This window comes from Stegastes partitus, unplaced genomic scaffold (genome assembly GCF_000690725.1).
Source record: "Stegastes partitus isolate 25-593 unplaced genomic scaffold, Stegastes_partitus-1.0.2 Scaffold188, whole genome shotgun sequence".
Lineage (NCBI taxonomy): Eukaryota > Metazoa > Chordata > Actinopteri > Pomacentridae > Stegastes > Stegastes partitus.
This window is the reverse complement of record NW_007577919.1, coordinates 755,211-766,176: the sequence shown is the minus strand read 5'-3', so window position 1 is coordinate 766,176 and position 10,966 is coordinate 755,211. Positions and strand designations below refer to the sequence as shown.

Here is a 10,966-nt window from a genome sequence, read left to right as displayed (position 1 = left end):
TGAAAACTTGTTCAAAATGACACGAAAACTATCGACAACACTTAAGAATGACACAAAATGGCCTAAAAATGGATCCAAATTGAGCGACAATTTGCAGATGCTTCAAAAATTATCCATGATTATTAAAAAACGTCCTTTTTATGGACTTTTTCCATCATTTTTTAGCCTCAGAACTTCATCAGTCCAGCAGATAGACACATGACATTTAGGAGGAAGAACACATCTGGGTTCTGGTAGAACCTGACACCAGATCAGTTCTACATCCATTTTTTACTGTCAAATTTTGACCGACTTTGTTTGCACAGAGTGAATCATAGACGTTGAACTGCTGCAGTTTTCCTGTTTAAACTGTAATACATCCCATAATATTGATGCTCAAAGTTGGTGATAGATATAGAATAATTCATGAAAGCAACAGAAAGCAGACTCAGTGTTTGGACACCGCAGATGAAGAACCATCTGATTCTGAGGAGCTCAGGAGGAAACTGTGATTTGATATTTGAAGTTCCGTGTGTGTTGGAATCTCGTTTCCTCATCAGGTAGTAAATTCCTCGTGTTGCTGCAACTAAAAACCGCAAAGAGGAAGTGAGCCGTCGCGCTCATATGCAGCTGGCAGTAGGAGGGTTCACGAGACAGAAGCTGCTGCTGAACATCGTCCGGATCAAAACCTCGTTAACTCTGATCCACCATGAAGCTGCTGCAGGCGGTGTTTCCTCTGTGGGCTCTGATCGGCGTCACTCGGCAGGTAAGAAACCAGAAAACATCCTTTATTTAAACCTCCATCACTTCATTTCTAGTGGAGTTTTTTTTTTTTTTTGTTCCTGATTTCAGACGAACCCACCTGGTCAGTGTGTGTGCGAGTTCAGCAGCTCAGAGCAAATGTTTCCTCACAACAAGCTGAAGACGGTGCAGGACGAGGCCTCCGACTGCAACACCAAAGTCACTCCGTCCAAGGTAACGCTGAGGTAAAGCTTCCTGAACCAAACCGTACAGAGTAAAATGAACCCGCTGCTGTTCTTGCAGACTGTGGAGCTGCAGAGTCTGCTGCTGGGTTTGGACCGACGTCTGGCCCAGCTGCATGAAGACGTGTCGGTCCTGGAGAAGGAGGACGACGGAGATCTGTACGGAGTCCTCAGCCTGCACGTCATCCAAAACGAGATGACGGAGATCCGGCTGCTGCTGGACAAACTCAACGCAACCACAGAGGAGCATCACAGACTCACTGCTGACACCGAACGGCAGGTAACACAACGCAACACAACACAACACCAGACAGTGTGTAGAATTGAGCTTTTGTTGTCCTTTTGCATATTTTTAATGGCACCCATGTGACTCCATACATCCATATTTAGAAATAAAACTGACTTAACGACTCAAATGTGTAAAAAATGCCTCAAAAATGTGTCCAAAGGGGCTTAAAATTGGTACCAAATAACTCACAACTTGTTCGGAACAACTCAGATCCTCCAAACCTTCTCAGAATTTGTCCAGAATGACTCAGAACGAGTCCAAACGGACTGTGTTCTGATTCATTTTGGTGATTTCCTTTAAGATGGAGGCTGTTCGAGAAGAAATGGATCAGCTGGAGAAGTTCGACACCCAGGAGGTGGTGAAGAGACAACAGGCCAACCAGCGTCTGAGGAGAGACCTGGACCAGTGCAGGAACGGACTCCATCCAGCACCTCCACCCACCAAGCCTCCACACGGTGAGTCCAGAACCACCAGAGACGCTGTGGGACCACTGATGTTGGACTTCTATGTTTAACTCCACATCCTGCTTTCAGGTTCGTGTCCTCACGGTGAGATTCTGAACATCTCTGAGCCGAGGATCTACACGGCAGGAGAGTATCCGGGTTCCTACAAGTACGGAGCCTGGGGTCGAGATCCTAAACCAGAACATGGGAAGGAGAACTGGTACTGGCTGGTGATGATGACGTCCAGCAACAGATACGCCCACTACGTCCGTCAGTACCACAGTCTGAGCTCGCTGATCGCGGGCGTGAACGTTCCAGGTAAAGACCTGGGTTCTTCTTCTGATGGACCAAAGACCTGCAGCCTTACTGCTGAGATCACAGAGTGAAGACCATGAATCGTGAAGATCATTGAATAGCATTTTGAAGCTTGTCCTTCACATTCTTAAGTTGGTCACGAGCATCCCTCTGTTAGGAACTAGCATCTAAAACCTAGCAATTTGTAAGGTAGTCACTAGCATCTCTAGCTTTGCAAATGCTATCCCTCATCTACTCACTGTCATTTCTAGGCTTTTCACTACTACCCCGAGCTTAGCAACCTAAGCTAGGTGCTAGCTTTTCCAAGATAGCAACAAGTATCCGTAGACTGATTATTAGCACCCCTTTGCTAGCTGCTAGTGTTTCTTTGTGCATCCTAAGCATGCCTAGCTAGCAACTACCAGTTCTAGGCTAGTCACTTCCATCCTGCTATCCAACTGCTATTTCCAGGCTAGTCATTAGCATTTACAGGTGTGCCACTTGTACTCTGAAACTAGAATAGAGGACAGCTTTGCTTGGGACTACTTTCAGCGGAGGACTGATACACATTTGCAGCTGTAGTGAGTATTTGCAGCAACAGAATGCTGTTTTTGTCTGAATAAATACTGTGCTGATGTTAAAGTAGCAGCAGTGAATGATTCTGGAAAACTTGGACTTAAATAAAAGTGCTATTACTTTGCTCTTCTTGCAGGTAATGTCCAGATCCACTCCTCCAACCCGACCACCAACACCATCCAGGGTCCGAATGTGGTTCTGTATGCAGGAGCTCTGTACTACAACTGTTACAACCAACGACAAGTTTGTCGATTCAACCTCACCACCAAAATTGTGACCAATGTAGAGCTGCCCGAAGGCACCAGGTGAGTCTGGTAACATCCCGAATTAAAATGTGTCATAATTCACAGGTCAGAGAACTCTGAGGTCTCTTGGTGGCCTCTCTCACGAGTGTTTTCAAAATTTTCTGTCTGTTTATTGAAACACGATTTCTGTCCTCTGTTTCAGGTACAACTCAAAGGGGAACTTCTGCCACCTGGACGAGTGCTACCCGTACACCGACCTGGACCTGGCCACAGATGAGTCCGGTGTCTGGGTGATCTACACCACCTCCCAGGACTTTGGGAACCTGGTTCTCTCCAAGCTGGAGAAGAGTGAACCGCCGACGCTGGGCCAAACCTGGCGCACTTCGGTCTACAAGCTGGGGGTGACCAACACCTTCATGGCCTGCGGCGTGCTCTACGCTACGCGCTACGTTAGCAAAGACATGGAGGAGATCTTCTACTCGTTCGACACGGTGACAGGGAAGGAGAGGTTCAACATCGGCATCTTCATGAACAAGATGGCCACCAACATCCAGGCCCTGAACTACAGCCCTGTGGACCAGATGCTACACGCCTACAGTGACTCCTACATGGTCTCTTATGAGGTTATCTTTGACTTATCAGGTGATTATTTTTAAATGTTTTCTTCAGTAATGTGATGTTAATAAAGGCAGGAAGCATCGGTGTGGTGTGACAATATCAGTGCTACACATGATTGATTATACGCTAAATTCAGCATCTTGTACACGTCTCAGTTTGGATGATTCCACCAATACAATAACTGTCTGTTCAATAAATTCATTTCTCTCCTTTGCTGTTCTTTTAATGTATTCAATTAAAGCTTATTAATTGTAATTTTCAAGATTTGCACGTGTATCCCAAGGTTAGCAACTAGCCTTCCTTTGCTAGTCACCTGTATTTGTAATCAAGTCCTGAGCATCTCTCGGCTGGCAACTAGTATTGCTAGGCTAGTTACTAGCGCTCTTATGCTAGTCCCTAGCATTCCTAAGCTGGTTACTAGAATCCCTCTACTAGTATTATCTTTAGCCTTGCAACTAGCATTCCTAGTCTAGTCACCAGCATTTCTAGGCTAATCACAAGTATCCCTAGCCTAGCAACAAACAATCCTAAGCTAGGTACTAGTATGACTACACTAACAACTAGCATTTTTAAGCCAATCACTTGCATTTCTAGGTCAAAAACTAATATCCAAGCAACCAGCATTTTTTAGACATGGTGCTAGCATCCTTCAATGATTGACTTGCGTGTCAATGCTAGTCACCGGCAGCTCTACATTAGCAAGTAGCAATCATAGATTTGTTACCAGCTTTTCCAGGCTTCACACTCGTATCTATAGACGAGCAACTAGCCTTACTAAGAGACATTTTCAAAACAAGCAAATTCGAGCTGGTCACTGGCGTCCCTTAGCTGCTGACCTGCAGCCCTAAGCTTGCCAGTAGCATTTCTAGGCCAACAACTAGTATTCCAAAGCCAAGTACTAGCATTTCTAGGACAGTTGCTGACATCCCTTTTGCTAGCAATACGTTAGTCACTAGCATCATTTGGCTAATGACTGGGATTACTAGACAGTAGCCAAGCATTTTTTTTTCACCCTACTAATATTAGTCGGTAGCTCAGGTGTTACTTGTTTTTTCAGTTAATGCGAACCTACTATCACGTTATTGAAAACCTAACAACTAGCATCCCTACACTAGTCACTATCATCTCTATGTTGGAGACTTGCATTCCAAGGCTAGTCACTAGCATCTCTAAGCTAGCACTTAGCAGTCCTAAGCCAGCAACTAGCATAAGTAGGCTAGCAACTAGCATCCCTACACTAGTCACTATCATCTCTATGTTGGAGACTTGCATTCCAAGGCTAGTCACTAGCATCTCTAAGCTAGCACTTAGCAGTCCTAAGCCAGCAACTAGCATAAGTAGGCTAGCAACTAGCATTCCTACACTAGTCACTGTCATCAGTCTCTTGCATTCCAAGGCTAGTGTTCCTGTCTTTTGTCACTTGTTTATGTCATTTCCAGCCAGAGGAAACCTGTTGGTCTAATAAAAAAATCAAAATCACTGTAAATCTAAATGTGTCGTGGCTGTGAATGATTTGGTCCTTAACTGCAGGCTCTGATTCAAAAAGTTCACTTGGTCCAAAAAAAAGGTCAACAATCTCCATGGAAAGTGTTGATTTTCTAAGATTGTATGCAGACTCTGTGACTTTTATTGTGTAAATGCATCTTTCCAATAAATAACATTAAAATTATACATAATTCATGCAGGAAATGTCACAGCTCTGCAGGTGAAAGTCGCTCAGAACACGACAGAAAAACGACGCGACGCCTCAGATTCTGACGTAAAGTCTTTATTTCTTACTTGTTACTCGATCAGTACACAGACAGAGACAGCTTACTTTGTATATGTATTTATATAGAATATAATTAAACTTTACAGTACACATCTGAATGACGACGAAGCAGGTAAGAGTCCTTCTACTGTTGTGAATAGAAACAAGCTGAGAGGGAAGACTCCCACAATATGAAACAACCCGAACAAGAAAAGAACTTATTGCTTAATACAAATCAATCGTAATGGCAGTAAGAAGAAGAAGAAGAAGAAGAGTAACAACACATGAATTAATATCGTTATACCAAGATGAGGTTACACCCTAACTGTTGCCTATAAAAAACTCCGATGGGAGGAACAGAAATACTCAGTGTTCGGTTCAGGTAACCTTCTATAAATAAAAAGTATCTACAAGTGCAAGGAGGACCAAGGTCTGCAGAAACCAGGAGACTCACAACTTTTAAAGACCTTGAAGAGGGAGGAGGAGGAGGAGGAGGAAGAGGAGGAGGAGGATGAAGGTTTCAGATGGAAGTGCAAACATGGTGGGTGGACGATACTGTACAGCACTTCAAAAAGGGACGATACATTCAGGAGCCCCCCGGCGGTTTTGGGCGAAGTCATGTGGGAGGAAACCAAAGTGTGGATGCAGAAAATAGACGGTCCGCTACATGCAACTGACCTCCAGCGTCACAATCTCTTCAACACGTTCACATTCTTTCTCCTTAAACATTCAGTCTTCTGCGCGGCCAGAAAAAACGAGAGCTGCTGGAAACTGAATCTGAGTCGTTTCGTGTTTGAACTCGAATTTATCAACTTGAATAAATGCAACAAAAGTTTGAATTTCAATCAATCTCTCTCTTCTCAACTTCAACAAATGTGACAGCAATTTGAATTTATTAGCTTGAAACCGTATTCCAATAAATCTGAACTTGAAAGTGAAAACTGAACGTAAAGAGTCACATTTTCAGCGAGGATCACATCAAAGCAACTGAATTTAACTTCAAGATATTTCAACTTCAAGTCTATTTGAATGGTTTCAATCCAATAAATTAAAGTCATTCAAACCCAGAAATTAAAATAGAAATGATTCAGCTTCAGTTCCTTCTATTAGGCACACATTTCTGCCCATACGTCTCTCTCTGTGATTTGCCAACGGCGCCCTCGCCACTTCCTCTTTGCATTATAAAACTCGTCCTGCTCTCCGGGGCCCCCTGGTGGTCACAAACTACAACACTCTTACAAAGTGACTTCAGCTGATAGCCCTTTAGGGTGCGACTGGGTTTGCCTGTGAGAGCCGGGGCACCTTGTGATTTTTTCAGGGGAAAGGGGGTTATTTTTTTTTTATTTTTATTTTTTTTAAGGTGGCTGGGGGTTGCCCTACATTCCGAGCTTGGAGCCCAAATGGCGCCAAAAAAGCCCCGCCCCTTACAGGCCGCCTCAGGGAAGCGCACACCTCAGCGATTGGAAGCTACGCCCCTTCTGACAGGGGACCAAAGGGTTTTTTATTTTAGTGAAACTGAAAGCAGAGAAGTGCATGAATACTGTACATTAATTAATAAGCTAAACAATTCAGGGGACCCCAACTCTGATCTGCATCAACCCTCCGAACCCCAAAGCGGGTCTTGAACGGCACGTTAGCACAACAATAAAGGAAAAATCGGCTAAAATGTACCAACAAGAAACTGAAAGAATTGCTGGATTTTTCAACTTTCTGATGGTTGTTGAACTTCTAATCCTTGACAAACCAAATCTAAGCTTAAAATTGTTATAAGGTTCCACCATTTAGGAATACGCCAAAAATAAACCATTTGTCACATTCTGGAAAAAACTCTGAGCTCCTCAAGACAACCACAAAGCCAAGACTGACTAGGCTGCAACCAACAGTCACGTATGTTTTCAAGTGAACTGCAGGTAATGTATCTGTAAAATATTCATGATGTGAAGCGAAACCATTTCTTCCAGGGTTGGTACAAGTTGATTCCAGGTGTTGTCAATTTTTGTAAATGAAATAATTCAACTTTTCGTCAGATTTCTGTCATTCTAACTGTGTCATACTATCAGGAGACATTCCTGAGTTCTCTTCACTTCTCGTCCTGGTTGTTCTGTTTCCGTAGACGTGCAGAACTTTATATCGCAGTTAAAAATGAGCCCACGGTGAAGAAAAACGTGCCGCCAACAACCGGCCCGGGTTCCGAGGGTTCACGTGGTCCAGGATCACAGACAGCAGCACATAGCTTCACTAATCTACAGCTACACTTGTTTACGAACTACACTGTGAGGTTATGTCTTCATCAGAACTGACACCACACGATGTCGGTTCTACTGTCTGTTCTTTGGTTCCGTTGCAGAACCCGGCCCACGCAGCTTTTCCTTCAGTGTGAGAGTGTGTGTGTGCAGCTTTGGTTTATCCTCTGGGAGGGGCCGGGCTCTGTAACGGAAGCGTCTTTGGTGCCGGTGTCGGGTCGGCCCGGGTTCCACCTCGGTCCCTCCACCCTCCTGGTCTGGTTTGGTTTGGATCGGAGTGTGATTGTCATGTCAACGAGCTGAACCAGGTCCAGCGGCTACACACTGACGATGGCGCTATTCGACTATTAAGGTGCTAATGAAGAACACTACTCAGTTACTACTCTGGTACTAGATTACTTTACATTCACATGCATATACGTGTTCATAAATACGTCGTCTATCCTAGAATTATGTGGTGGATTGTCTCAGAAATGTGAGATGACACACAGATTAAAGCTGCACTCAGCAACGTCGCACTAATGCAGCTCCAAACGGAACAAAAAGGGAACGTTTGGATTAGATTTAGTTACGAGACATCGGTCGGGCCTGTCTGGAGTTTTTATCTTCTCGATTATCAACTAGTTGTTTGGGCAGAAAATAATGAAAAATATCAATGAGTGTCTTGTTTTGTCCAAAGATATTCAGTTGACTGTCACCGAGGAGGAAAGAAACCAGAAAATATTCACATCGAAGAAGCTGTGATCACAGAATTTAGGCTGGCTAATAATTTTCCATCAATCATTTTAGGCCCACTTGAAAATGAGCTGATCCAGATTGTCATTTTGCAAAAAAAAAGTAATAAAAGCAGGTGAGGTTCCCTGGTGGTGTAGCGACTCGAGGAAAATACGAGTTTACAGACTTTAGATGGAGTTTTGAATTAATACGATAATAAAAAACACACTCGTACGCCGACGACGCCTCTCTTTTTCTTTCTAATTGTGGTTTGATATAGAGTCGCGCTGCTTCAGTGCAGCTTTAAACCTGCATGCTGTGCTCTAGCTATGCTAACGAAAGCTAACGAATCCTCTCTAAGCGCTACAGGTGCACTTGGCTACGATAGGCTGTGTTCTGCTGTCCGTCAAACCCTGGACACACCCCTTTCTCCTGTCACACCTCAAGACACGTAAAAAACCGTTACAAACACCACAGAGAGAGAGAGAGAGAGAGAGAGAAGTTATCACAAAAACCTGCTACCAGATGTTTCTGTGCGGCGCCCCCTTCTGGTCAGACACTAACCTGCAGCTCTTTATTGCTGTTGACAGACAGGTGTAGTTTTTCGTTTGGGGGGGTGAGGGGGGCGGGGTTTAAAAGGTTGCAGGCAAAGAATGAGGAGACACTCAGCAAACACAAGAATGACACTTCAAGAACGAAAACAGCTGTTGAAAGGGAGCTGAGGTGGATTCAAAGGTGTTTCAGTGGAATACTGATGGTATTTTACAGTGAGGAGGGACGAGGATCTGCAGGAGACGGGCGAAGACGGAGAGACGCCGCCGCCGCTGCCACCGTCCCGCCATCCCGCCATCCCGCCTCCCTCCAACCCGAGGCGCCTCAGCAGGACACCTCCATGGTCTGGCTGACGGTGCCGACGCCCTCCGTGCTATCGGAGTGGGTGCAGGCCCGGGAACGCTGGCCGTCCATGGAGCTGGCGCTGGTCAGGGAGGCCGTCCTGGACCGGGCCAGACGGGTCATACTGGCCGATGGCACTGGGAGGAGGAAGGAGAACCCGGAGTTATGATAGGTCGGTCTAAAGCGTGTACTGCGATGCTGGGAGGATGTGGGGAGAACATGCTAATGTGGAGAACTGAAGATTTTCCTTCTTGGTAGCTGGTGAGAAAAAAGGCAGCTGATTGGCTCAAACAACAGCTGGGATGGTTGTTAGTCAAAGCTGGTAATGTGCCTGAACTCAGACACATTGTCAGCATCATGCACTCGGGGCTCCACAAACACATATATACGGCTAACAAACTGTTTATTCAGGGCTAACTAGCTAGCTAGCTAGCTAACTTTTAGAACTCTGGTGGTTTGGTGTTTGTTTGTGTGCTTTCCTCTGCTGGAAATAAATGACATTTGTCAGGTGAAAAACCCAAACAGTGAGCTAAAAGACACTAAAACGTGATCGTTGTGTGTCTCTGTGGATGTTTTGTGTTTCTCTTTGTGCTAAATGTTGTCAGTTTGCCATTTAGTTTTGGGATTATCACAGTTTTGTGATAATAAGTGATAAACAGGGAGCTAAAAGACACAAAAACATGGGGTTTGGTGTCCATTTATGCTAAACTTTGTCTGTTTGCCATTTATTTTGGGTTGAGTTTGATTTTTTTTAAACTAAAAACTGCTTTTTGCTGCTGGAAAACCCAAAACAATGAGTTCAAAGATGCTAAAACGCTCAACAACAGCAGATTTTGGGATAATTTTCTTTTTGTTTTGTTCTCTTTAACATCATACGTTCCAAAGAATACCTATTAATGCAGCTTTGGAGAGCTGATAATCCTGAATTCATTTACATATCAGGGGGACATACATGGAAATTAACATTTAAAAAGACTTCTTTTTTTTAAAGGAGGTAATTAGGTCACCAGATAGAGAGTATATAATTCAAAGCATCCCTCTGACGAGTCTATTTTGGTTCTTGGAAAGCAGTTTTCCAAGAAAATTACAGTAATCGTAATTTGAGGCTTCGTTGCACAAAAGCTTCAAACTGAAAACTGTAATTAAAGCTTTCAGATCTCAGTGGTTCACCTTTAAACACTTGCTTCTGTCAGCAGTTTGTGCAGTTTTAACTATCGTAGTTTTTTTTTTTATTGAGAACTCGCTCAGAGCTGCTGCACGCCATGCAAAGAGATGCAATGGTAAAGGGATGGGGGGAGGAGGGCAGTGTATTTTTCCTTTGGCAGGAAAAATCATCTCTGACAAATCAAAGATGGGGTTCAATGCCCTCGAGGGTAAAAGAAACAACCAGAAATGAGTGCAAACGTAAAAAAAAAAGAACCGATCAGCACTGAAACTGAAAAGGGGGGCAGCAGGAGGTCAGAGGTGACGGTGAGGAGGAACCAGTACCTGGACCTCCACTCAACCTCCGATCCTTCACATACGCGACTGAAGAACAGACAGAGGAGATTAACACAACTCAGTTCCTCTGCAGCAACAACAGAACACAACTACAGAGACACAGTCTGAACAACGGTTTCCATCCACTTGTAAAGACCACGTTCATCACGTCAGTCCTGAGCTTCAGCGACTCCTAGAACTAAAAATAAAACAAGGAGTTTGGTTCTTTCATAGATTTATTAAAGGTCTTCTGGAGATATGACAAAATCTGCTGGATCATAAATATACATGCAGCAACTCCAGTTATGAGTTCTGATGATGTAGAAAGTTGTGTTTATCAAATGTTCTTATAGCTTCATGACCTCTTAACTTCTCCTGAGTGATTCTGATCGACTCCAGCTGCTGACTCCTCTGATCCAGTTTAACTAGAACCATCTGATCCACTCAGTAGACTCAGAC

The 10,966-nt window shown here is 44.1% G+C and overlaps 2 protein-coding genes across 3 annotated transcripts in view; one reads left to right on the top strand and one right to left on the bottom strand.

Annotated features, from left to right (window-relative positions):
* The window catches only part of LOC103356171 (olfactomedin-4-like), a 16,541-nt gene extending 12,901 nt beyond the window's left edge, over positions 1–3,640 (top strand). Inside the window, exons 1-7 of one of the 2 annotated variants that reach the window (XM_008280239.1) lie at positions 630–745; positions 832–954; positions 1,024–1,242; positions 1,553–1,706; positions 1,785–2,012; positions 2,701–2,869; positions 3,012–3,640. In XM_008280239.1, the coding sequence (XP_008278461.1) occupies positions 689–745; positions 832–954; positions 1,024–1,242; positions 1,553–1,706; positions 1,785–2,012; positions 2,701–2,869; positions 3,012–3,465 (1,404 nt within the window). In that variant the 5' untranslated portion in view covers positions 630–688 and the 3' untranslated portion in view covers positions 3,466–3,640. Of the gene's footprint in view, positions 1–629; positions 746–831; positions 955–1,023; positions 1,243–1,552; positions 1,707–1,784; positions 2,013–2,700; positions 2,870–3,011 lie in introns of those variants that run through there. The other variant, XM_008280240.1, reaches the window with a different exon arrangement.
* A 3,636-nt stretch (positions 3,641–7,276) lies between these two features.
* ndrg4 (NDRG family member 4) overlaps positions 7,277–10,966 on the bottom strand; it is a 77,782-nt gene continuing 74,092 nt past the window's right edge. Inside the window, exons 15-16 of the mRNA XM_008280249.1 lie at positions 10,517–10,555; positions 7,277–9,165 (exon numbers count right to left, since the gene is read on the bottom strand). Coding sequence (XP_008278471.1) covers positions 9,011–9,165; positions 10,517–10,555 — 194 coding nt within the window. The 3' untranslated portion in view covers positions 7,277–9,010. The remainder of the gene's footprint in view (positions 9,166–10,516; positions 10,556–10,966) is intronic.